The sequence below is a fragment of the Squalius cephalus genome, assembly GCF_949319135.1.
Source record: "Squalius cephalus genome assembly, chromosome: 2".
NCBI lineage: Eukaryota > Metazoa > Chordata > Actinopteri > Cypriniformes > Leuciscidae > Squalius > Squalius cephalus.
In genome coordinates, this window is record NC_137123.1 from 49,236,731 (window position 1) to 49,263,609 (window position 26,879).

At 36.5% G+C, this 26,879-nt stretch overlaps 3 protein-coding genes across 6 annotated transcripts in view; 2 read left to right on the forward strand and 1 right to left on the reverse strand.

The window, feature by feature from the left end:
- Window positions 1-7,266, forward strand: part of gria2a (glutamate receptor, ionotropic, AMPA 2a) — a 36,892-nt gene extending 29,626 nt beyond the window's left edge. Inside the window, exons 12-16 of one of the 4 annotated variants that reach the window (XM_079849715.1) lie at window positions 89-287; window positions 1,103-1,350; window positions 3,832-3,946; window positions 4,980-5,229; window positions 6,957-7,036. In XM_079849715.1, coding sequence (XP_079705841.1) covers window positions 89-287; window positions 1,103-1,350; window positions 3,832-3,946; window positions 4,980-5,225 — 808 coding nt within the window. In that variant the 3' untranslated portion in view covers window positions 5,226-5,229; window positions 6,957-7,036. Of the gene's footprint in view, window positions 1-88; window positions 288-1,102; window positions 1,351-3,279; window positions 3,395-3,831; window positions 3,947-4,979; window positions 5,230-6,956 lie in introns of all 4 variants that reach the window. The other 3 variants (XM_079849714.1, XM_079849713.1, XM_079849712.1) reach the window with 3 other exon arrangements.
- A 7,880-nt stretch (window positions 7,267-15,146) lies between these two features.
- Window positions 15,147-19,729, forward strand: tmem144a (transmembrane protein 144a). Its single transcript, XM_079856194.1, has 12 exons — window positions 15,147-15,375; window positions 15,462-15,620; window positions 16,559-16,681; window positions 16,872-16,971; window positions 17,059-17,139; window positions 17,285-17,363; window positions 17,988-18,064; window positions 18,322-18,440; window positions 18,516-18,635; window positions 18,727-18,824; window positions 18,911-18,964; window positions 19,062-19,729. The coding sequence occupies exons 1-12, from the start codon at window positions 15,297-15,299 to the stop codon at window positions 19,143-19,145; spliced, it is 1,173 nt and encodes a 390-aa protein (XP_079712320.1). The 5' UTR covers window positions 15,147-15,296; the 3' UTR covers window positions 19,146-19,729.
- A 423-nt stretch (window positions 19,730-20,152) lies between these two features.
- med28 (mediator complex subunit 28) lies at window positions 20,153-26,627 on the reverse strand. Its single transcript, XM_079848459.1, has 5 exons — window positions 26,576-26,627; window positions 22,062-22,294; window positions 21,669-21,735; window positions 20,912-21,024; window positions 20,153-20,757 (listed from the first exon to the last, which is right to left on the reverse strand). Exons 1-5 carry the CDS (start codon window positions 26,613-26,615, stop codon window positions 20,560-20,562), a joined length of 651 nt encoding a protein of 216 aa, XP_079704585.1. The 5' UTR covers window positions 26,616-26,627; the 3' UTR covers window positions 20,153-20,559.
- Window positions 26,628-26,879: the final 252 nt, after the last annotated feature.

Sequence of the window (26,879 nt, forward strand, 5' to 3'; positions counted from 1 at the left end):
TTTTGAAATATTACAGTAACACCATGCTGGTTCTGTTGGTGGAGCATGTGAGTGTTTGTGTGTGGCTGACTGTGTTTGCTGTGTGTAGGTCCTTGTCTGGCCGTATAGTTGGTGGTGTGTGGTGGTTTTTCACCCTCATCATCATCTCCTCCTACACGGCTAACCTGGCTGCCTTTCTTACTGTGGAGAGGATGGTGTCACCTATCGAGAGTGCCGAAGACCTGGCCAAACAGACCGAGATTGCCTATGGGACATTGGATGCAGGCTCCACCAAAGAATTCTTTAGGGTGAGTGAACCAAAATGGACTTTAATTAATTTTTTAGGGCTGCAGACATGCTTGTCTAACTTGCCATGGATAATATGTCATGTGGTGTAACCATCAAGTAAAAAAAAATATTAACACATTGTCCTTAGACCTTAGATACATATGAGTGTACAAATAATCATTTTCCAGAACGTTTTTAATTTCAATTTTTTACAAATCATGAATTATTAATTCACAAATAGCATTGTTTTTTTGTGGGTTTGAACTAACCATGTCATGTCATGAAAAGATCAAATTATCTGATATTTTGAGACTTATTGACCTTGACACACGAGGATCAAGACTTTGATTTAACAGACAAATATTTTTCAAATATTTAAAATATTTTAGAAAAACTGCTTAATATTTTACTAATAATAATAATAAAAGATTATGCCAGTGTACTAAATAAAGTTTTTTTTAATTATATTTTTTATAAAATTCAATTGAATTGAATTTGTTTTATCTTTATTATAGCTTTTGACCTAATCGCCTTTAAAAATATCAAAATGAATTTTAATTTAGATATTAAATACATGTTCATCTTTGAAGAGGTGTATTTAAGTCATTGTATGTTGTGCATTCAAATAATGAATTGCATTGTAATGTAGTTTTGAATAAATTACTAGATGAAGGCAAAAAAAAAAACATCATGTCATTGATTGACCTATTTTTGATATTCAGATCTAGAATGAAAAAGTTGACATTGCTAAGCCTCATTTCCTCACTACCTTGAATCTAAACCTTTCCTTTTCTTTCCTTCTCTATTTTTTTGTCTCTGTCTTTACTTTAACCAGAGATCCAAGATTGCTCTCTTTGACAAGATGTGGCAATACATGAAGAGCGCAGAACCTTCGGTGTTTGTTAAAAACACAGTGGAAGGCGTTTTGCGTGTCCGGAAATCCAAAGGCAAATATGCCTACCTTCTGGAGTCCACTATGAATGAGTACATCGAACAGCGCAAGCCCTGTGACACCATGAAGGTCGGCGGGAACCTTGACTCTAAAGGCTACGGCATCGCTACACCCAAGGGATCTGCTTTAAGGTGGGTGGAGTAGTATAACAATATGGCCCATGTTGTTATAGTATCCCACCTACCCTGATGTAGGCCGGGGGTCCCCTTTTAAAATGAGGTAAACTAGGTAATAGCAGCTCTGAGTGTAGGGATGAGTGGTAACCTAAGCAGAAACAGCAGTGTAGAGAGTTACCAAGGAAACTGGAGAGATAGTGAGGGCTTTAGAAAGTCTAGCTGACAGGAGACAAGCAGGTTACCTAGCAACCGGTGCTCTCGAGAAGGATGGCATAGAAAATGGAGTATAATGTAGTGTCGAACAAATCTTACCATAAGCTTAATAACAAGTCAAGTTGTAAGATTTTAATAGGAAGCAAGTGAGCACCATTATAAAATTGCACAATGAATTGCGATTATATAAAAAATTATTAGGGCTGTCAGATAATTAAAATATATATTTAAATTAATTTAATTTTTTTTTGTAATTAACACGTTAACGCATTCAATTCCTTTTTTGAGAAAAGAAAAGTTAAATATTAAGTGTAAGTATTGAGTGTGGTAATTGTCTATATATATATATATGCAATAAATAATGTAACAATTTTCATGTACTTTATGGACTTAATCTTACATGTGATATTTTATTCTTAATGAGCTTGATAACTAACAGTGCAGTAAGCAATTATTTCTTGAAATTCAACTCAAAATGTTGCTACTGAGCACGAAAACTGAAAACTACTGAAATCCATTGCAGCGTATTACAAAACCGATATCCGATTAAAGAAAAATGCTTAAATATTGGAAAAAAATATTGACAAAACCGATTATCGTTTGATCTCTACAATTGAGTCAGGGGAGTGGTGATTAAGCCGAAACACTCTGCCTGTCAATAATTTTGTTTGTTTGCTGATATATGAAAAGTGCGTTAACGGCGTTAAACATTTAATTAATTGCTTGTGTTACCATTATAATTTTGACAGCCCTAAACATAATAGATTAGCTCATGTGATTCTTTTCCAGGAATTACCAGGTCTACTCGTGGAGCTCACAGTAGATAAATGAAGAGAAGGTTTCAGATGTGCCCCCCCCCCCCCCCCCCCTCCAATAGTCTACAATTTCTGAAGCCTTGTTTTCTCCTGTTTTGCTGATAATCGACTGCCATGTGTTCAATGAAGCAAACATTGGCAAACGGTTGAACTATTTATAGTTATTAACTATATTGCTAATAGCTTTCTACCCCCTCTAAACCAAAGCATAGTGTAGTAGTGAAAAACCGGGGACAAGATTTACACTTAGTACCAAAGAGCTAATATGCTAATTTGAGTTCACTGTAACCCCTTCTACTCATGTTTGCCATTAGCATCTGTTTTATTGAATGCATGTCTGTTCTTAATGACTGAAGCAATGGCCTCTTGCAACCAGACTGTTTTGTTATGACAAAAGCTATTATTGATAAGCAGTAATAATCAATGCATGCGTTTGGGCACTTGAATTTTGAATGGTCGCCATAAGCATTACAGAATGTTTAAGCTGATGATTCAGAGGCTGAAAACAGTAACTTGATGATGAATGCATTTGATGATGCACTGTTTGAACTATGCATGCTGTCTTTCTTGATACATCTAACCAGATTTGTTTGCCTCAACGCTTAAATTGTTTTCTGCTAACTGATTTGAGGATATGTATGTGCGGTTGTGTAATAACTGATACTATTGCTGATCCTCCTCTGTTCTAGCCTCCTGCCACAAGAGTTTGAGTTTAAAAAAGAACTCTTAAAGCTCGACCACCTTACATTTTAATGGGTTGTTTAACATGATTTTGATTGGTTGGTTGATTTGATTGATTGATGGATTGTCTAACCCAATGTTCCATTCATTCTATGCAACTTGTGGGGGGCGTGGCCCGCTGCAGCCCCGCCCCCCCTCATGCTGTCTGACAAGTATGTTTTATCGTTTGTTTAAGAAACGCGGTAAACCTTGCAGTGCTAAAACTGAACGAGCAGGGGCTTCTGGATAAATTGAAAAACAAATGGTGGTACGACAAAGGAGAGTGCGGCAGCGGAGGCGGGGAGTCAAAGGTCAGACCCGTGCTTGGGACATATGGGTAAAAAATGAAATGAACAAAATGCAAATGAGCAAGAAGCACAACCAGTTGTCCCAGGAAACAAGCCGAGGCACCTTCTTGATTATACTATCAATTAGCCAATGAGAGCTTTCAGTAAGACACATCTACACTAAAATAAAATCTAAACTACCAAAAAAAAAAAAAACACATTCCTAGAGGTAAAAGGCTTGTTGACGGGCGCTGTTTCTGCTTCCTGCTTAAGGCGATGAGTCTGTGCACATCTGGCACGGCAAAGCCGCGTTTGCCGACTGCCAAATGGAGCGCAGACTGCCGATCGCCACCACGCTCAGGGCTGAATCATTACCAGCGCTGTTAGCGAGTGCAAATGTTACTGACAATAACATAAAATAACATTGATAATGTTATTTATGTTATTTCCCATACGCGAAGAACGCCAGTAAACCTTGCAGTATTGAAACTCAGTGAGCAAGGCATCTTAGACAAGCTGAAAAACAAATGGTGGTACGATAAGGGAGAATGTGGAGCCAAGGACTCTGGAAGTAAGGTCAGTCAATGCAGGGAGCGTGTGTGTGTGTGTGTGTGTGTGTGTGTGTGTGTGTGTGTGTGTGTGTGTCTGGCAGGGCTAGAATGTGTATGCGTGTGTGCATGAAAACTTGTGAAAACACTGTCTCAGTTTGGGTGATCCAAATCCAAGCATCAACAGACTGAGTGTGTGGGTCTTTGTGTATTCGAGAGGAAAAGAGTATGAGAGCGATACGAAAGGAAGCTTGTACAAAAAATAATTACAGCCTATGGTAGTGTGTGTGTGTGTGTGTGTGTGTGTGTGTGTGTGTGTGTGTGTGTGTGTGTGTGTGTGTGTGTGTGTGTGTGTGTGTGTGTGTCAAAGCAAGTCCCCCACACAGATTTACCACCGCATGAATCAGAGCCTGACCTGTGTATACAATCAATGATGCCTATACAAGCAGGGTGATATAAACACAGTAATGCATGCAAGAGACACATAGCAAAGTCATATTTTATATGCACTATTGTGTGTACTTGATCCACATTCCCCCCACACACAAACACTAAACTCATACCTGTATAGGCTCAGAATTTCCTTGTGCTCCTTTGTATTTCTGTGTGCTTTATTGACAACTTGTCCTGTTACTTTTTATTTTTTGTTTCTTACACTCTTTCTTTCTCCCTCCTATCTCTCTTTCTCTTTCCCATGCGGTCTCTCCTTCTCCCTCACCAATGCTGTAAATGTTGTTTGTATATTTGCCTTTTACTTCAGCTGTCTTTAATTGCAATTCTGTAGGTGGCGTCTTTTTTCCTTCTTTATGTGCACACACTGCACCGCACTGTCCTGTTGTACTTTTGTAGCCGTCTGTGTATTCTATGTGATTTACTGTTAGACACTCATATACACATTTAATATTGTATTGTTTTTGTAGTCTATTTAGAGCAGTTAACTTTAAATTTATAATGTGTCATAAAATTAAAAGTCATTAAATATACAGTGATAATCAGTAGTATTGACATACTGTCATCCTTTCTCTCCCTTATTTTTGACCTTTGTCCTTCACCCCTTGCAGGAGAAGACAAGCGCCCTCAGCCTGAGTAACGTTGCGGGCGTCTTCTACATCCTGGTGGGCGGCCTCGGGTTGGCCATGCTGGTCGCTCTGGTGGAGTTCTGCTACAAGTCTCGCGCGGAGGCCAAACGCATGAAGGTTGCCAAGACTCAGGCTCTAAATCCCTCCTCTTCCTCGCAGAATTCTCAGAATTTTGCTACTTATAAGGAAGGGTACAACGTTTATGGGCTGGAGAGTGTTAAGATCTAGTGGGGTAGGAATGGCAGAGGTTATATTTTTGTCGTTTGTTCACTGTTTTTTTTTTTTGTCATTTTTTTATCGTATGCCTAGCGCTTCATCGCCACTACACGAATCTCTAGGCATCACACTGGCACGCATTTGTCAATGATTTAAAGGGGTCATATCATAGTTTTCATATCCCAATTTCTTTGTTTTCCCTGAGGTCCACTGGAAAGACTGAATTTTAGGCAGTAATTTAGTTGTATGTAAGTTTTCCTCTTTGCTTTGAGCCTTAAGCCGCCTTTCCACTGCACATGACAAACGATAGCCGATGGACCAGGAGTCATCATTTGCTATGGGGAGTCGCACAGGGGCTTCGTGGGGTGCCGACCATCTGCGATTGTGGAATTTTGAGATCCGATTTGAGCTTTGGATGCGTTAAAAAATTTGAACTTTAGCAACTACACCGTATGCGACATGCCGACCAGATGCGATGTATCACTCTTTCCCAACACTGGGATCCTTTGGAAGTATCATCAGTTAATTGGCATAATAGCATAATTCTACTTCCTCCTCTTTATTACTTCACTGCAACATGCAGATCAAGTTTCAAAGCACAGGCATCTCTGAAGTGTAAATATGGGCAGTCATGTCTTAATTTATACATTTAGTTTACATCAGAAATACTATTTTGGAAAGGATTTTTGCATCTTACTTTCAGTAGATGGTCTTGTTGGAATAGGGAGGGAGTTTTCTGTTTTGAAACATCACATAGTATATCAAACTACACTACCATTAAAAAGTTTGTGGTCGGTAAGATTTTTTTATTATTATTTCTTTATTTTGCTTATTGAGGCAGCATTTACTTACAAAAAAATACATAATATTGTGAAACAATTGTTTTCATTTTAATATATTTTAAAATGTAATTTATGATGGCAAATTACTGGGATGGCAAAGCTGAATTTTCAGCAGCCATTAGTTTTCTGTGACACATGATCCTTCAGAAATTATTTGAATATGCTGATTTGGCGCTAAAGAAACATTTCTTATTATTATCGATGTTGAAAACAGTTGTGCTGCTCGTCTTTACTGTCACTTTAGATCAGTTTAATGCATCCTTTCTGAATAAAAGTATTGATTTCTTTGAAACAAAAATCTTACTCACACCAAACTATTAAACAGTAGAGTATATCAAAAGATAAAGGAAAATTAGATTCATGATATGACCTCTTTAAAAAACAGTATCACACAAGCAATTGTTTGACAGCACATTTTTGATATGGTTAAAGAAATATCGATTAAAGAAATATTGTAAAGGTGGACAAGGGATAAACAGAGGGAGGGTAAAATGGATTGAAGGAATCAAAAGATGGAGAATTCATAGATGGGAAAAATATATATATATATATATATATAATATATATATTAGCTCAGCTGGAGTGACATCATTTTCCGTTTGTTTATCATCATTGACGCTTGTGGTTGTTTGTGAATTGGCTGCACCGCTTGCTTTTGATATAATGCTCCGTCATCTTAGTGCGAGACCCATTAGCTGTCAGTCATTCTCCACCCCATCTGCTCCTCATAAACATCTACAGTTTATATAAAATATCAAATAAAAATCTGTATTTCATATAAGATGCACTGTATAACGTTAATGAATGTTTATTTGTTTTCTTTCTCTCTCATGTGTGTGCATTTGGGTGTGAATCTGTGTATTTATATATTCCGTTTGTGTGGGTGTGTGTTTGGTAACAGATGACGTTCACAGATGCTATGCGCAGTAAGGCCAGGTTGTCTATAACGGGCAGTACAGGGGAGAATGGGCGAGTGCTGACTCCAGACTTCTCTAAAGCCGTCCATGCTGTGCCGTACCTGAGACCTGGCATGGCAATGCCTCTGAGTGTGAGCGAGATGTCCTGAGTGCCTTACATACACACACACACACACACACACACACACACACACACACACACACACACACACACACACACACACACTGGTGCAAGCATGCTGTACCCCCACTTTCATACAAATCAAACACACGTGTACATATTCTTACACACATAAACACTATATATATATATATATATATATATATATATATATATATATATATATATATACATATATATATGTATGTGATAATAGTTAATTATTTCATATACAATGAATCACACACATGATGTCAGATCCATACATGCATAGTAACACTTTAACACATATGTTTACTGTTCAGTGGAGTCATATTTTGATCAACGGTCATGTGTACAACTAACATTTGCAAAAACATGCTGACAAGACACATAAAAAAGGTATACAGGCTCATTGCTGTGTGTACATATGCAGACAACTTCACAAACCTTCTGTAGCCACACTTCTATAAAGTTTCTTGTTGTGTACATTTTACATAACTGCTTTTCCAAGTTCTCGTTTTGTCACACACTTGCATACGCGCATAAAATATGACCTCATTTTGCTCATATGTTCACTCACACAAACACACTTCATTTTTCATCTACGTTTTTCACATTGTAAGTGATAACATTGCAATGCTGCACTAAGGAACATTACACATGGAAAATAATTCCAATGGGAAAAGCTCGACACCTGTTTCCATAGCAACATGTTTTTGGAATCTCTGATTCTTAAGAACTCAAGCACACGAAACATCTGCATCAAATGTGATTTTGTTTACTCAATCTACATGATATATTAAAAATGTTTGAAGAATCATTTCTTATTATATGAGATATGTATAATAAATTATGTATATAAGTACACTTTTGTTTATTAGATGTTAATGTTACCATGCAAATGCTTGACTTAAAGAAAAAACAAAATGATTTGAGTAGTTTTGTTTCTCCTCCTCACTGGTTTGATTTCTTGTGATGTTTATTTTTTGGATCACTGTGTTCGGATCCGTTTTTCTTGCCTATGGACGATGCAAGCAGTAGTTTTATAATTGTCTTTTAATTAAAAAAAAGAAGAAAATCTTTAAATAATATTTTACCTTCTGCATTTCACCATTTAGATTATATATTGAAATTGTTATATTAAGATGGATCTGCATATGAATAATATATGAACTTCATAATATATTACAATATCCCAAAATGCCAAATATTGCAGTGGGCCAAAATATGTCAAGGCATTTCAGATGCATTTATTAATATTGTCTCTTTATGGGGAAATGTAAAGACTGAAAATTAGCACCCTTTACCCAAGGGTTTGTTATTTATGTCACTGGCTTTTTTTGTTTTGTTTTGTTTTTCATATCAAATGCGTTGTATTTTAATAAGGTGCACTACAATATGCAGTTTTAACTGTGAAAAGCATGACAACCTTTAGTTATGTTTGTTTTTATAAAAGCAATGATTAAGTATATCACTGATATTAGTTAACCTAGGTATTTAATTTCCGTAGTCCAGTTATGACTTGAAGACTAAGAGATGGAGAGGATTACAGATAGTTATATTGATAATTATATTGATAAAGTATAAGCCAATCACCCTTTTCTATGCCATGCTGTGTGGAACTGAAATCTTGTTCATTAGTTTTATATGTATATGTACTGTACATGTAAATAGAAACCATTCATGTGTATAACTTAAAATCTTGGATGATACACAAATTCACGCACACAAAGAGGATTGCTCATATTGTGCATTTTGGGAGTACGCTTGGGAACCTATGAGCGAAGTACCAAGCTCTCTCATACAGTCACACAAATGGACTCATCATCACTAGCATCATTTCAGTTGGAAAGTCTGTCATGGGATGAAATGGAGGACATTTTTCTAAATGGAATGTGGACTGATTGCTTTATTTTTTGGAATCTTTTGGAATAAACAGAGACTGAGAATCCTCTGATATTCTGTTTTACTCTGTTTCATGGAAATGAGAAAGGAGGGGGTTGACAAGCATGTCAGCTGTTCACACATAATTTCACATCCTGGGTCCAAAATTAACACAGAAGATGAAAACCTTTTAGGAATCTAGGATTCCTCTTTCTTTCTTTTCTTACAGAACATGTGGTAACATTTAAAATATTCCTAACATTAAGTTATGAGCAACAAAATATGTCGTCATGATTTTGTGACAGGTGCGGCTTCACAGAAAGGCGGCGCCTGCTGCAACTCAATAGCCAACTAAATAATTCCATTAGGACAAAATGTATTTTGAATAGTTTAAAATAAATTTTCATGGCCTATAATGAAAATTAATGTTATTCTCAATTTACATACCATTGGCAGATGTGGCAAAAAAATAAATCTAGACCCTGCTCTGATCTAATGAAAAGGGTTTGTTGATTTGTTCAAGCTAATGTGCTTTGAGCAGCTCAGTAGCACAGGAACAGATGTGGCCTTGTTCAGTGTTTACTGGGGACACATTAGTGTTGTGCTTCTATGTACTCATAAACAAGCTATAGTATTTGAATATTGATTCTTGTTTTTGATTACCTGACTATCCTTTGGGGGGAGGAAAATTGCCAAAATGTATATGTGTGCGTTCTTATTGATTTCTTAGTGAAAGACCAATGGCTACTGCCTGATGTTAAGGTGATGCCATGTGATTGTTCTGGCACACACACACACACACACACACACACATTCTCTTTTCAGCCAAGGCTCCCAGGCAAACAGACTGGCACAGCATCTGCAGCTCGGCAGTTGAGTTTCCTCTTGCTGTGCCTAGTTCCATATTACCTTTCTCAGCCAATAAGAAATCAGTAATCTCCTGTTGCCAAACAAAGTTGAGTCTGTTGCAGCCAATTAACATTTAGCATCAAATCAATTTAGGTATCAAGTATTAGTACATTTAGGTATCCGTTTGTAATCATGGTTGCGTGCATGATTGCACATTTTAACATGTATTCATTGCACTCGATGCATCTAAGCACACTGTTTTGTTATTAAGCATATTGTATTTAATAGGGGTACCCCTGGGTTCAGTGCTGGGTCCAGTCCTCTTCTCAATATGTACAACATAGCTGGGACCTTACATCCAGGCACATTGGTTTTCATACCTCTGCTGCACTGATACACAGCTCTGCTCTCATTCCAGCCTGACAATTCCACAGGGGCTGCAACGATCTTGAATGAATGAACATGACCTTCAGCTCAGCTAAGCCAAGACAGCTCCCCATCTTCCTAGCCAGCTTGGTAATACATCACAGTTTAGCTATGCTCATCAACAATAACACTATCCAGGATTATGGACCAGGCCAGTGCCTTGGGGCCTCAGACTATCAAGGGCCTCCAAAGTCTTTGAAGTCCTAGTCTTCCAAAGGATCTGAATACTAGAGCCCCTGGGCCGCTCTGCACATATGGCAAGAGATGGGGCCCCAGATTCTTTAACACCACTAGGGGCCCTGGTCCCATCAACAAACCCTGAAATTAGACTATTTTAGTACAATGTTAGCTACCAAAACATATGGTTGCTCCAGCGATTATCGTTGTGGTTCTGCGCATATGCTTAAAGGGGTCATTGGATGCCCATTTTCCACAAGTTGGTATGATTCTTTAGGGTCTTTATGTAAAGTTTGTAACATACTTTTGGTTAAAATTCCTCAAAGGTTGTGTAAAACAACATCCTTTTTACCTCCTCAAAAACAGCTCTGTTCACAGCGACCCTGGGATTCTGATTGGCTAACGTGGGCTTGAGCTTCTCGTTACACTGCTCTTGACGGCATATACACGGGTTTGTGTAAACTAAGACTTTTCTGAAAACTGACAGGTGTGCACGATGTTATTTTTGAAAACGGAGAGGGGTGAAATGTCCGTTTATGAAAATAGCCGGCCACGTGTAAACGTAGCCAAAGTGCTACCTTGGCAGACAATATACAAATGGCTGAGGGCGGAAATATGCTAATACGGGACAGTCCTCATCGGTCGTGGGCGGAGCATGAGCAATATGACATCATATTGCTGTGAAAATCCAAACGGCTTGATTATTGAGAGTGTTTAGGCTTTTTGAGGATTAAAAAGAAAGGAGTGAATGGAATTTTTTCATTGTATGGTGGTTGTGTTCACACACTGCAAAGACACATTTATATGCAAACACCATATAAAAGTGAATTTTGCATCCGATGATGTAGAAGTTTTGTTCGGAATACATGTTACACACATAAACAAATATGTGAATTGAATAACCAAAGTTGGTTATGTAAAATGGTTAATATAAACAGAACTTTTAGAATCTGAAATCGAATTAGATTCATCCAGATTGACAAAAAATAGTGCATGTAACTGTCTCACTCACTTGCCACCAGTTTATCCATGCATAAAGGTTCAAGGCACTGAACCTACAAACATAATAGTCACTAGATGTGCACCCAAAGTAAAATCTATGTTCCCTTCAGAAATCTGCAATCAATGAGTCAGTTGTGTGTCATGGCACAAACATTAAGAGGCACAAAATCAATGGTGAGCATCACAACAGATGAATTCCTCTTCACCTTTGAAATCTAGAACTTTTTTTCTGAGCGCTTGACTTATAAATGTTGATGCATTACAAAATATAGTGCATTTTAGTAGTATCAATGCATGTTAGTTCTATTTATATCTATGTATTTATTGTTTCTTTCTGTTGTCTTAAAGTGTCTCACCTACACATCCTAATTTCTACTTCAATATTTCTATGAACAGTTCTATAATTTTGTATTGCTTATATTATTCTCTCCTTAGGATGAATAGATTTAGTTGTAATATTTTCTTCCCTATTGTGACGTGCATCCGAGTGAAACTGCTTCTGAAACAAAACAAAAATGGGATGGGACTTGATTTTGTTAATCAGGAATTGATTGGATCGTTGTTGTTTCCTATTGCTGTGATCTCATGTGAGTGACAGGTTGTCCCATCCTTGTGCCAGTAAACAAGTCATCAGTGAAGTTATTTTGATTATAGATTATGGGAACACGTGGATTTTAAAACAATAATGTGCACAGAAAATTCATTTATAATAAATACTGCAATATTCCATTAAAAATAAGAATCGTCGATTTCATCTCTCATTTAGTATCCATATAACATCCAAATGCCTAATAAAGAATAACTGACATTATTAACTGTAATAGCTGCACTGGGATCCAGATGTTCCCATGGCCCATCAAACAATCAATATTAGGCCACTGAGGCACTTATTCATTCTTATGTTGGGAGTTGTTTGTGACCAAGATTATCTGTGATTTGTGTTTGTAGTTTGACCACTTTCAAATGAAGTTTAATGGAAAAATTCTAAAATAATATTTTAAAAACATATAATGAATTGTAGAATATTTTTTACTTTTGATGTAAAACATTGAGCGGTGTTTAGCCTATCAAACGTCACTTAAACTTAAACTTTAACGAAAACAATGTGATTTCTGACAAAACATCATCCTAACATTGTTTCGTTTTTTTTTTTTTTTTTTTTTTGCTGTTTAATTAGCCTGATTTCTCAGGACACCCATTTCAGTGATATCTGTATGATAGTTGAGACATTAAGCCTATGTGTGGTATTTAAAAAAAAAGTTTAAAGAATCATTAAAGTGATAGGCACCCACTAAAGGCACTAAGTGAAAAATCCAGTATTATTTACTCACCCTCATGTTGTTCAAAACTCATAAGACTTTGGTATCTTCAAAACACAAATGTGTGTTGATCATTGTTTAGATGTAAACAAAAGCCTAAATTAAAGATACAATATGGAAGAATTTTGTATCGAAATATTCAATTGTACTTACATTGTTTGTATCGAAATATTCAATTGTACTTACATTGTACCCAAATGTTTCCAAGAATTTGTAAATTCAGAGAAATTCACAATTTTAAATAGTGCCCGTCACTTACCTGTCAATAATATCTGCGTTATCCCTGGTTTCCACCTGTACTATCATAGTAACCATGGCGACAGATGCGACAACTGCGTAATGTTTAGCGGCACACTCGCTCACGCTGTTGTTGTTTCGTTCAAACATTATGGACCATGGCAAGCACACTTTGGGACAAAGGGAGAACTAAAACGAGTATCAATATCGGCGTGGCGTTTCGAGATGCTGAGAGCTTCGCAGCAAACTTCGACTTGACAGAGATGCCGCTCTTGCATATACTTTATTTGACAGATAAACTCATCAAATAAACTGACCTGTATGAATATTAATTCAGCATTTGCAGGTAGTTTGGTAGAATTAAATGTCCTCATTCCTTTATATCCGCGGGACTCGCGTGTGGTGCTGATATCTGTCTCTCATTAGCAATCGCGCCATGCTTCATACCACAGTCATGTTAAAAAACATTAATGTTTTCACTAATTCATAAACATTATTAGATCCATCGACATGACGGCAAGTTCCATGATTCCGCTTATCACTGCATCATCAATCTACGCCTTTGTTATTGTAAGAGGTTAGCGACCCCTAGCGGTGAAAAAAATGACATATTGTAGCTCTGTCTCTTAACCCAAAAATTCTGTCATCATTTACTTTGGTTAATCTTCACAACAACTAAGACATTTTAATGAAATCTGTTTCTGTCCCTTGAGAGTCCAGGTAGCATGCATAATAATGTCATGAAGGCATTGTAAAATTAATCTGAGTCTTGTGAAAAGATACAATCACTTTATATGATGAACAGATTTAAAGCTATAAAAGACTATAAAAGTGAAACATCCAAATCAGATCATTCAGCACTGATTATTTCTGAGATGACAGTGTGAACAACAAAAATCACACTGAATCTGACATTTTCAATTCAGATTCGATTGCACTCAGTAAAAACAAACAAACAAACAAACAAACAAACAAACAAACAGAAAATGCTGAAACGACCTATTCTCATTGCAAGTACAGTCCTTACCGCCCCCTTGTGGTACGGGGGACTACGTGAACTTATTGGGGCATTGGGAAGGTTACTACGTGGCATGAGTGCACTGCACATGTTACTTGCACGCAGCAGCCTGCCTGCATCTGCACTGCGGGACCTCTTAACACAGATCAGCTGGTTGTGGCCCTTATACTAAACGCCACAACCAGCTGATCTGTTACGTCATAATCATGTCTCGCACATCTCTTTACACACCAACAATTCGAATGCACAGTTTTTGTATTCGAATGTTTTTATCTTCTCTTTTTTTTTAATTCAACGAAAATTCGAAATTCGAATTATTTTTTGACAGCCCTAACGCGTCATCACTGCGACACACCCCTTACAGGTGTTGTGCCAAATTATTACCCCCCTAGTATTATTGGTAGGTTTAGGATTAGTTGTGTGGGGGAGGGGTTAGGATTAGGGGTGGGGTTAGGATTAGGGGTGGGGTTAGGATTAGGCAATCAGGTACTGACTTCAACGAGGGGGGTAATAATTTGGCAGGGGGTCAAATTCGGCACAACACCTGTATCAATCCCGGGACGTGTTTGCGTTCACTTCACACAGAAGGCACTCTAGCAATTTTACGGCAATTTACCAGGAAAAATCGAAATTTCATGAGCTCAGTTTTCTTTAGAATTCAATGAAGTAGCCTAATGATATTACAATCAGAAATTGTATGAAACTCAGAAAAAGGACAACATGAATTATTTTCTCACCTGCAATACTGAAAAAAACTATCTGGTAACGTACAACACAGTGTTATAGTTTTGAGCTTCTGATGTTGTTGTTTTTTTTGTTTTGTTTTTTAATTGTAACGATAATTCAGTTCCCATTCTAAAATCTGTTCATAGCACCAATGAACCAGTTAATCTAAAAAAAACATAGGCCAGTGTTATCTCAAACACAATGTATCTGTACAATCGGCAGTAGCAATAAACCCGTTGTTAAACTAAAAAACAAATAAGTTATTTTTCACTCCTTTTCAAACCACCGTCCGTCAGCAAATAACGCCACCCACTAACAGTGAAAATGTCAGTAATCATCATATTCAAATATGTGTTATGCATTCACGCGTGCCCAAGATGCGTCTACAATCATGTGATCATGACTGTCAGCTGACACGGAAGTCACACGTTTATTCATTGAGCAGCTCTCGCTTGGAATACATTATTCCTCCTGTAATCTCCGCATGAAAGTAGTTTTATGAATATCTGTCAGTTGCTGGAAGGCTGTTGCGTGTGAATCTAACATGAATCCTCGCGTGGCCGCGCTTATCATTTCGCTCTTCTGCGCGCTCTGCACCGGCGCCGCGCAACACTTGGACACAGGTAGAGAATACAAAAGTAATTTCTGCATTGAATAACTGATAACTTTAATGAGTAAAACACAATGTAATGTAACTGTGATGCAATAGAGGGGCTGTCAGACGCGTCCGTGCACCTTCAGCAAGAGTCCAACAGCACCAACAGCACCAACTCGTCTGATCTGACTTATGGATTCATATCCTGCGCCGTGGCCGCCGTCTTTTTCGGGAGCAACTTCGTACCAGTGAAAAAGATAGATACGGGTGATGGTTAGTCAAGCTTTTCTTATTTTTTGACACTATATTGTGTGTTTTGTCTTTCTGTTGATGCGTTTGCTCAGTGATTCTCAACTGACTTTTCTTCATGTCACTGTAAATATTTATGGTAACGTTACTAAATGTCAACAGAAATGACATTCAAGTAATGTTTCGACAACATCTAAAAGTCTATTTCCTTTTACTCACCCTCAGTATCAAACCTATCTGAGTTTGTTTGTTCTGTGGAGCACAAAAAAGATCATCATTCACTTTCATTGTGTGGCAAAAAAATATGCAATGAAAGTGAATGGTAAATGAGGCTGTCATTCCCTAACAATCCATTTTTGTGTTCGATGGAAAGTCATATACAGTCAGTTTTCATAATACAGGTTTAACACAACATAAGGGTGAATCAATAATGACCAAATTGTCTATTCTTTTCCATCGAAATGTTAAGATTTGATAAGTATGGTAATAATGCTAAGTAACTGAAGGACTTGTGCCAAATTCAGTAGAGTTTTCAGTGTTGATTCTAGGGACTCTGGGAGTCCTAGGCAAAAAATGTTGTAACAGAGTAATTTGTTTTATAAGAATGCCAAATATTTCATGGAAATATATATATATATATATATATATATATATATATATATATATATATATATATATATATACCCCAACAGTTGAGAACACATCAAACTAATTAATATGGTTTCTATTTAAAAAAAGAAAATGGAACCAATTATTATCAAAAAGTATGGGAAATTTGGCAGCTATAAATATTACTGGGTCTCGATGTCCCTATAGAGGACATATAATACTTTTTGTTGTTGTTGTTGTTGTTGAAATAAATATAAAAAAATATAATAGGCTATACTGCTTTGAAAACACACTGAGGAGAGAAAGTGTGCTCAATAATATTTCATTTATGTTCTGTTCACCCTAATGTGCAGGTATGTTTTTCCAGTGGATTTTATGTGCTGCTATATGGACGGTCTCCCTAGTGGTGAACATCATTCTGAACAGTCCAAAATTTTGGCCTCTTGTTATGGTGGGAGGAGCCATCTGGGCTACTGGTAACATCTAATTATTTAATATGCCCGTATAATTTAGCATTTGATCATTACTGCTTGAGATATAGATTGTGTGATTACATACACCAACAAGTTTTACTGTCATATTTGAAAAACTTTCTCATTTATGTTTTCCAGTGATGATTCAGTTGTGTCACATGTTTGTGTCAATGTTTACGTGTGTTTTCTATAGGTAATATAACTGTAGTTCCTATCGTAAAGACTATTGGGCTTGGGCTTGGTCTTCTTATATGGGCTTCGTTTAATTTGCTCTTGGGTTGGGCCAGCTCACGGTAAGCACAATCTGCTTTCAGAATCCAAATAAGGAACTTTATTAATATTCTTCATTATCATACACTGACTCTTGCTGCTGATTTTAGGTTTGGCTGGTTTGGTATTGGTGCTGAGACTGTTTCCAAACCAGTACTGAACTCCTGTGGAGCAGGTCTTTGTTTAATTAGGTAAATGTGATGCATGCATATTATTTATTTCGTTTTTGTATGCAACAAATTGTGATGTTACTTTTAAGTTTTATTATTTAAAAAAATGTCTGTTCTCTTTTTTTTCCTCCCCCTTTTTAATCCTTTAAATTTTGTATGTTTACAGTGCCATTGTTTTTTTCTTCGTGAAGACTGATGTTCAAAGGTCATCAACATCTGAAGAAACCCCTTTACTAATAGACCATGTACGTTGACATACATTGAAAATTGTGACATTTTTACGAAGCCCCTAAGGGAACATGGTGGTGGACAAAAATATGAGATGGAAGGAAAACGTTTGCGTTTCCCAGAGAAACTTTGCATTTGCCTGTAATCTGTTTTTTTCCGAGCGAATGCAAAGTTTCTCGGGAGAACGCTAACTTTTTGCAAATCAACACAAAGTGTCTCAGGGAAAATTAACCCAAGAGAATTTTAATTCCTTTTTGCGTTCGCTAGTAAAACCGTTCTTTGTTCTCGGGGTAATAGAAAAGCGTTAAAAAAAAAATCCCTCCCTCCTTCCCATTTCATATATTTTCCATCACCATGTTGTCCCTTTAGAGCAGGGATGGGCAACTTCGGTCCTGGAGGGCCACTGTCCTACAGAGTTTAGCTCCAACCCTGAAAGAATCACCTGCCTGTAATTTTCTAGTAATCCTGAGGACCTTGATTAGCTTGTTCAGGTGTGTTTGATTAGGGTTGGAGCTAAACTCTGTAGGACAGTGGCCCTCCAGGAACGAAGTTGCCCATCCCTGCTTTAGAGGCTTCGTACATTTCTAAATATTGCTTTTTTAAATTATTCAGTTAAATGATTTGATCAATTTAATCTGAAGGCTGTGAACTCAGAAACTGTGGTGTCAACGGATGATTCCTGGGTGGATGCATTAAGACCACTCACCAAACGTATTGTGTATGTACACAACATCACACTTCTATCTTGCATATTGGATTAATAATTTAATTCACATTATATAGCATCAGCATCTAGATGTACAGAATCAAAAATTCAAAAAAAAAAAGTAAATGTACTTTTTGGACTAATAGTATCAACCGCAATACAATTCTTATTAAATTATTAGAGTATCTGCATGCTTATACTGCATCTAATAAGAATAATGCATTCTTAAACGTTTGTATAAAAAGAGCTTTGAATGTTATGTCTTTCAGTGGAACGTGTCTTGCTGTCGTCGCTGGAGTACTGTACGGGTCATCATTTGTTCCAGTTCTATACATTAAAAATCATGCAGATGATCCAAATAGCACATACAGTGGGGCTAGCCAGTTTGGTAAATCCAGATTACCTCATGATATGCATTGGCACAATTCTTAAATATGAACTATAATGCATTTTGTTTGTGTAGATCTGGATTATGTCTTTGCACAATATAGTGGGATTTTCCTCACTAGTACAGTGTATTTCCTCCTGTACTGTGCCATCAAAAAAAACAAACCACAAGTTTTTCCAAAAGCAGTCCTGCCAGGTAAACGCCATCACTTCAGTTTCATTTTCACTTAATTTTGAATTGTTTATCATCTTTCTTCCTCATACCTCTGATGTTTTTTTCCATGTAGGATTCCTTTCTGGCATCATGTGGGGTGTTGCCACGTGCTGCTGGTTCCTGGCCAACCACTACCTCAGTGCTGTAGTGAGCTTCCCTATTATCACCACAGTGAGTGACAGATCTCAGAAGGATCTTTTGGTACTTTTTACATTTGTATTTTAATGTTAACGTTGATATTTAATGCTCCATTTCAGGTTCCTGGACTGATTGCTGCTCTGTGGGGTGTTGTAGTGTTTAAAGAAGTGAAGGTAAATACTTTGTGTGTTTGGTGTACGAGTTCTGCTCCTGCGGTCTGTTGCTTTTATATTGAACTGAACTCCCCATCTCTTCCTCTCTTTCCCTCAGGGTTGGCGAAATTACATTGTCCTCGTCATTGCTTTCTGTCTTGTTCTATCTGGGGCATTATTGACTGCGTTTTCAAGGGTTTAAACCTTTTAAGACAAGAGCGAGAAATGTACAAAACAAAGTCTTCAGTGGAGCGTTTTAACATTATATTTTTTTATTTTAAAATCACTGCGGTTTTAAATATTTTGAATACTGCAAATGAGAGATTTATTATGCGGTTTATACAGGTCACGCAGCTATAACAACAACCTGAACAAAATCAAGAAGAAATATCGTTTATATTAGGGAGGGATATGGTCCTAAAATACTTGAAATGTTACAGCAATATTAGCACAGATGTTATGTTAATGTTATTGGGAAGTTATACAATTATATCTCACTATATTTTACTTCTGTTTGAATTAACACGCTGTTTAAGTCATGTTTACACTATAATGGACCTCATTTCATTGTATGTTTGCACATGTAATGGTTGTTTTTTATTATATTGATGGATCTGACTGCACAGGGTAAAAGCAGGAATTATATAGCATAAAGACAATAGACAACGAAGCCTATTTTAAAGCACATTTTAAAAAGGTGGTGACTATTTTTATGACAATTAAGCAAATTTTCCACGTCCTTATTTTTTTTTTTTTACATTCGCAATGAGATTACATTAACATATAGGGAGAAAATGTAATTAATATCACCATGGTCTAAAAAGTAGGCTTTGTTTTCTTTTATATAATTTCTATATAATAGAAATTATAATATAATTCTTATAATTATAATATCTTTATATAATTTTATAATTTCTTATATAATTTCCTTTTGTGTTTATGAAAATGTGAAATTTTAGCATGTCATTTACAGGTTTTTACCCATTTAATGATTAATTGATTGCTGATTTGTTTTAATGTTGCCAAAATGTGTCAAAGGCCTTCGTTTTTTTTACTTTACTAAAAGGGAAATAAATATTCAAGTGCAAAGTTACTGGATTTGTGGGTAGCTGGAAAATAATTTAAGTGTCCTTATATTGATCTAGTATGTTATAGAGGGAGGCACAGTGCTGGATTGCCATGCTAGGAAATACAGGAAAACCAAAGATAAATTAAATTTTCGCTTGACAAAACATGTTTATTTTAAACTGTAAAAAAGGTGTTTTAATAAAATAAGAACAACAAAACTTTTAGCCCAGTTAATTCTCTCTAACTGAAGCCCTTTCTTGTCAATATAGTTCCTCTACACGACACCTGTACTTAATATTAACTCAAGTATGCTTATGACTAAATGTTAAAGACTCTTGAGTGCTTTAAAATGACCACCTACTGGCAGACCTACAAGCCCCTCATGAGAGATAAGAGGCAGCAACGTCCTTTAGTAGCTCTTGAAACGTGTTTTCACATCACACATCTCTGACAGAGTCTACAACATGGCTTTATTGTCCAATTTTCTGGGTGGAGAGAGGAAGTGGCCCCTGGAACACAGTCTGAAAAGGGTTCTGGATCTACATGCATCAGTTTGGTTTCATGGGAGCGGGTAGGTTTGCTGAGGCCTGCTCCAGGAAGGCCAGTGGACCTTGTGGCAGTTCTGTGGGCTTCTTGTGCTGGACGTTGATGTCCTCCAACACCTGCTGCCAATGATGGATCTTAGCGAGGTGTTTCTGAATCAGCATCTCCTTCCTCTGGAGTTCATTCTTCAGTTCCGATGCATCCTGAAAGACCAAACAGCACATACAGTTCAACTACAGTATACAGTGTTTCAAATGTCACAGTGGAACTGTAAAAACTTATAAGGTGGTATTGGTTAAGGTTTAAATAATGTACAGTGGGATTTTTATCAATGCTGCAGAAAAAATAGAAGTTTACCTCTTTTTCCACCTGTTCTGGTTTCTGTACAGACAGCTGTAGTCTCTTCTGAAGGAAGAAACATTCAGTCTGTCTGGCCACATCCAGAAACTTCTGTATACACTGATCAACCCCTGAAATACACAACAGGCTAAATCAGTATGGCAAGACGTTATAGGTAAAACCACTGATTTTTCATGCACTGGTCAAGATTTTGGGCTATTCTGCTTTCATAACATGCCTTCTTTCAGATAAGCAGAAAGAAAACATCCAAATCACACTACCTATTTGCATCTGTAGATTTTCTCATTGAGCCAGAAATCACCACTTCATGTGTTTATTCGAAATAATATTTCAGAAAACTTGCAATACAAAAAATATAATGTACTATGATTAATGTACTATGATTAATCATCAGGGAAAGTATGGCGATATCAGTAATAATTTATCCCTGTTCATCTGTGGTGTTGTGTCTTAAAAATGTATATATGAATGCATTTTAAACTCATGTTATAATCTGATAAATGTACAAAATGGTATTTCCATAGTGCCATGTCCAAAACATGGTAATACAATGGGTATTACCATGTTTTGGACATGGCACTATGGAAATATCATGGAATTCTTTGAAGCAGATTATAGTATATGGTATATATAAATGGTAATCCTTCAGAAATAAATATTTATTCAAATTCCCTGGAATTACCATCTGAAATCATAGCATAGTGGTTACAGTCATTTTTATAAGGAACCACAGAAGAATACAAAACATTTTTACCAGTCCGAATTTCTTCCTGGTCTGTTCCATTCACATAGTCTTGACTGACAAGAGATGCAAAACACGCCTGGGAGAAAGAAAAACATTAAAGTACATTTTTAAAGCAAAAATATAAATTAATAACAGCATCGATCATATTATATATAATAACTCCACTGACAATAATGACACCGTTTCGATCTACAATTAAGCAAACAATTAATTTCTACTAAATGCATTCAACTTGTGATTATATATTACATATAAAACAAGAATATAGTCATATTAAATATATAAAAAAAATCAATGCGTGCATAAGCAGTTTACAAATTATCTACAAACAGTCACTCTTAGTATATTTGCATCGAAACTTTCACTGGCATGTTTTAGCAGCAGCAGTTTTCTTAATCTCACCTCGAAAGAAGCTTCCAGCTCATCTACTAAAGTGTTATTTGTCCCTCTATTACCGGGAGGGCCTGTGAGAAGCCCTGGCTGACCTGGACCGCCTGGACCTGTAGGTGGATGAGATCCAGACGGCTGCTGACCAGTGAACATTCCGCCCATGGACGACGCCATTTTTCCACTAACAACACAAGTACTCTTCTTCGCGTGCGTCTCAGTTTCTTGAAAGTGTAATGTGTCGCCACCTATTGCACAGGGCGTGCAATGCAAGTCATACATGCCATGTTTCATAAGCGTTGCTTGAAAACAAACCAATTTACAAAAATGCCACTGAATTTGATGATATTGTTGTTCTTGTTGTTTTTTTGGATGCAAACATAGTAATTTTGAGTTTCTTAAAACTCAGAACTTCAAATACTTCTCAGGACTTTTTTTGTCTGTACATATGTGTACACTAAAAATACTATTTGTTAATGTAAATCTTCTTATGCAATATTTATAAAATAGTTTTTCAGTATATGTTAGCCCATATTCACAAACTACTGTGATTGGTCTATCCTGGCCAGCAGAAAGGAAACGCGTCACGTGTTGTTTCACGTGGGCTGTGAAGTAAATTAACATCTAGATGTAATTAACATCTAAATAGACTACTGTAAACTTTCAGAAGCATTAAAATGAAGAAGAAAAAAAAAAAAAAAAAACGACAATGTGATGCGTTTTAAAATAGGAAAAACATTATTTAGACTCGTATCTGTCCAAATAGGGACGATTTGGACCGCGAAGCTCAGTAAAGTCTCGTCATTTGTTGTTTACTTTAGGCCTATTGTAGCTAAATTGTTGGCGAAATGAATTATGTAGGCTATACAATGTCAAATTAACCAAACAGTGTGAAGATGTGATATAACTGAATTTGAGCATATTTAAGGTAGCCTACACAAAATTTTAGATATAAAGTTCACTTAAAGGGAAAGTTCACCAAAAATAAAATTCAGTCATCATTTACTCCCTTATGTTGTTCCAGTTCCAGACAAACCTGTATGAATTATTTGTTTTCTGCTGAACACAAAAGAAGATATTTTGAAGAAAGTCAGTAATAAAACAGTTAACAATGGCCATTGACTTCCATATAGCCTATTTGTTTCTTCTATGGAAGTCAAAGGGTGCCGTCAATTGTCTGGTTACCAACATTCTTCAAAATATATATTTTTTTGTATCAAAGAAAAACTCCAAGGCACTCTCCTGGAATGTTAAAAATGCCTTTATTAATGCCTTTATAAAGGCATTTTTAACATTCCAGGAGAGTGCCTTGGAGTTTTTCTTTGATATAAAATCTACTCTACCCTTTCCAAAGAGCACCTCTACTAGGATAAGTGAATCCGGGAAGCGCTCCTGCTCTACATGTTTTATATATTTTTTTGTGTTTAGTAGAAGAAAGAAATTCATACAGGTTTGGAACAACTTGAGGGTTAGTAAATGATGACATCATTTTATTTTTGGGTGAACTATCCCTTTACCAAGACCATTTTATTAGAAAAAAAAAAATTCTCCATCACAATCACGTGTTCATTGTGGTGGAAATGTTTGGAAAATAAACCCAAAAAGAAATTAGGCAATATTTATATCATGCAATGGCATGGGTTTTTTTTTTAAGGTTGAAGGGGTCAAACAATACAGAAAAATTATGCAAGACATGTAAAAAGTTTTACTGAATATGTTTCATCCCCAAAATCAACACCTGGGACATAAAGGAAGGCTACCCAGAGATTAATTTTGTTTCTTATATTGTACCCATTGCATCCTGAAAACCAAACTTTGTAGGTTTCAGCTTCATTCCATTGCACATTGTTCATTACACACACACGGATGAATAACAGCTCACAGTTCGCCCATTTTGACCTTCCCACTGACTCGGGCCTTTTAAAGAATTCGAGAAAAAGAACCATGCAGATAAAAAGTGACAGCTCGCACAAACAGGTCAGAGAGAAAGTTCACTGACATTTAAAAGAGCTTGATCTCCAGAGCTGCTGCTAATGTTATTGGCAGAAAAATCTATAGAACTTCTGTCTAGTTGTCATTAAGTGTAAGAAGAGTGTTTCAAAACCTCTTCAGTGACCTGTGCGTTCATTTTTTGGACAACATAGTTTTACCAACTTTTTATGTCTGTTTCATGTTTAATGCAAATAAATAAATAAAAAAAATAAAATTGCAGAAAAAAAAACATTTTTTTTAAGTTGACCCATAGAAATAGTCGAGTAGTAGTTGGTTTAATATGCCTGAAGAAATTTATTTTGGAAGAAAATCGAACCTTTTAAAAGGAGTATTTATCTATTCTATATCTAATTCAGTTATTTTGCTTCCATTTGCTTATGTGGGGTTAAGTGGACTGTGTGACATTTTTGTTATAAGAGGACTGTGTTAAATATAAAACAGTTAAATTACTTTATGAAAGTAAATAATGCTTCCAAACTGAATTGTTTGTATCCATTGACATGGACTCAGTTTGTCGCTACTTTACTCCACCAGGTGGCGCTGCTCTATTCACGAAAGTACGAGAAATTTCACATCACGCAAACAGTGGAAGGTTTCCAGAGTATTTCAACTGATTCCACATCATTTGTCAGGGTAGGTTAATTTTTAAAAGAACTTAAAGTATTGGCTACCAAAAGATATTGACCATTTCCACTGTTATCACCCAGGAAATAAAAGATACAGATAATTAAACACAGTTGACATGGTGAAGACATGCCTCAATAGCCTGGCATGCACTGTGAATATTGTTGACTTTTCAGCAAGATGTTAAAAAGCAATTAAAAAAACACACAACAATTCATGAGGCAGCAAAAATGTCGCCTAAAAGTTATATAAAGGTATATAAATTTACAATTAAAATGTATGTGACAACTTGCCCTAACCTGACATTTATGGGGGGGGGGAAAAAAACATTTTTCCTGAGACAACAATTCAACCTTTCGGTTAAAATCTATCATCATAATATAGTTGACTCTTGCCTGAGTATATGCCAGTATGATTTATTGTGTTCACTTGTTTACCAGCAGCTATCACAAAAATATGAAATGTTAGTGTAGAGGACAGAATTCACAATAATAATAATAATTTACCTGAAATTTAAGAGGGTTTTGAACTATTTTTTATACGCACTTTTTCTAGTCCCGGCTTCCCGTGTATAGTGGAAGCTATATCTAACTGTTAAAAATAAAGGTTCCAAAAGGGAGTTTTCGCCATGATGCCATTTTTTTTATTGAACTGTCAATCCTGTTTTTGCTCTGTGTACCTTGTGGTACTATTGTCTATGTTAATTTATTCTAAATTTTTTAACTGTCTACTACGTGTCCCTGTTTATATTGACAACAATGGCTCAAGACTTGGCTTGAACTTGAGCCCTGTGACTGGGAAAGTCTTTATGGCCTACCTTCATGTAGCCTATGTCTTCCGGATATTAAATACTGGATGGCAAATAATCTCATCACTTTGCTTTCAAAAGTTATTCATGTATTTATCACATCATGTCTGGACTATTGTAATTCTTTGTATCTTGGTCTTCTCCAATCTTCATTGGCACCTTTGCAGATGGTTCAGAACGCAACGGCTAGCCTCTAGTGCAAAAACACGTGATCATATCACTCCAATTTTAGCTTCTCTTCACTGGCTTTCTGTATTTTTTTTAGAATTCAGTTCAAAAGTTTGCTGGTTGTTTTTAAAGATCTTGTGGACAAGCCCCATCAATAAAGCTCTCCTACATGTCCCACGGTCACGTCTTAAATCGAAAGGTGACAGAGCCTTTGCAGTTGCTGCTCAACGGTTATGGAATCAGTTGCCACCTGACATTAAAGGGATAGTTCACCCAAAAATGAAAATTCTGTCAGTAATTACTCACCCTCATGTTGTTCCAACCCCGTAAGATTTTCGTTCATCTTCGGAACACAAATTAAGATATTTTTGATTAAATCTGAGAGTTGTCTCACTCCTCCATAGGCTTCTAAGGGACTGAAACTTGCTGGCCCAGAAAATGTATTAAAGACATCGTTAATATAGTCCAAGTGACTCCAGTGGCTCGATCTTAAGTTTATAAAGCGAGGAGAATACTTTTTGTGCGCAAAAACAAACAAAAATAACAACTTTATTCCACTTTTCATTTCCTTCCCTCTGGGCCTCGGGTCTTTTCACGTAGTGTTTAAGCGTAGCGCGTCTGTGTTGTACGTCACCACGTATCACACATGACCAGCGTCGGCCAATAGTGAGCCTCCTTCTATTTCTGTTTTTACATCTTTACTCTAGCCTTTTCTGATTATTAACCTATAAATGATCAACTTTTATTTAGATTTTTACTCAATTTTATTTGACATTTTTATTGTAGGCCTATTTAATAATTGTTTTTGTACAGCACTTTGGTCAATGTAAGCTGTAACTAGCCTAAATAAATGTACTTACTTACAAAAAAACCAAACATCAGGTCTCTGTCACTTGGGAGTTGACTCAAGATTTGAATGCAAAGACTCTAGACTTACTTGTGACTTGCAAAACAGTGACTTTGTCCCACCTCTCCATGTTGACAGAACCTTTTTGTGCAATGGAAAGGTTCCATTAAATGTTCTTCTTCTCCAATAATGCCAATAAAGAACCTTTATTTTAAGGAACGCAAAGAGCCCCATCAAATGACAAAGCTTTAATAAAGTCCTGTGAATAGTTTCTCAGAATAAACGAAGTGGAGACATGTTTTTAACAGCACATGAATGCATCACGGTGGCATGCTGTGAATCGGTTGCGTTTGGTGTTTTCGGACAGCCATGGCCCCCCGCGCTCGTGCAGAGG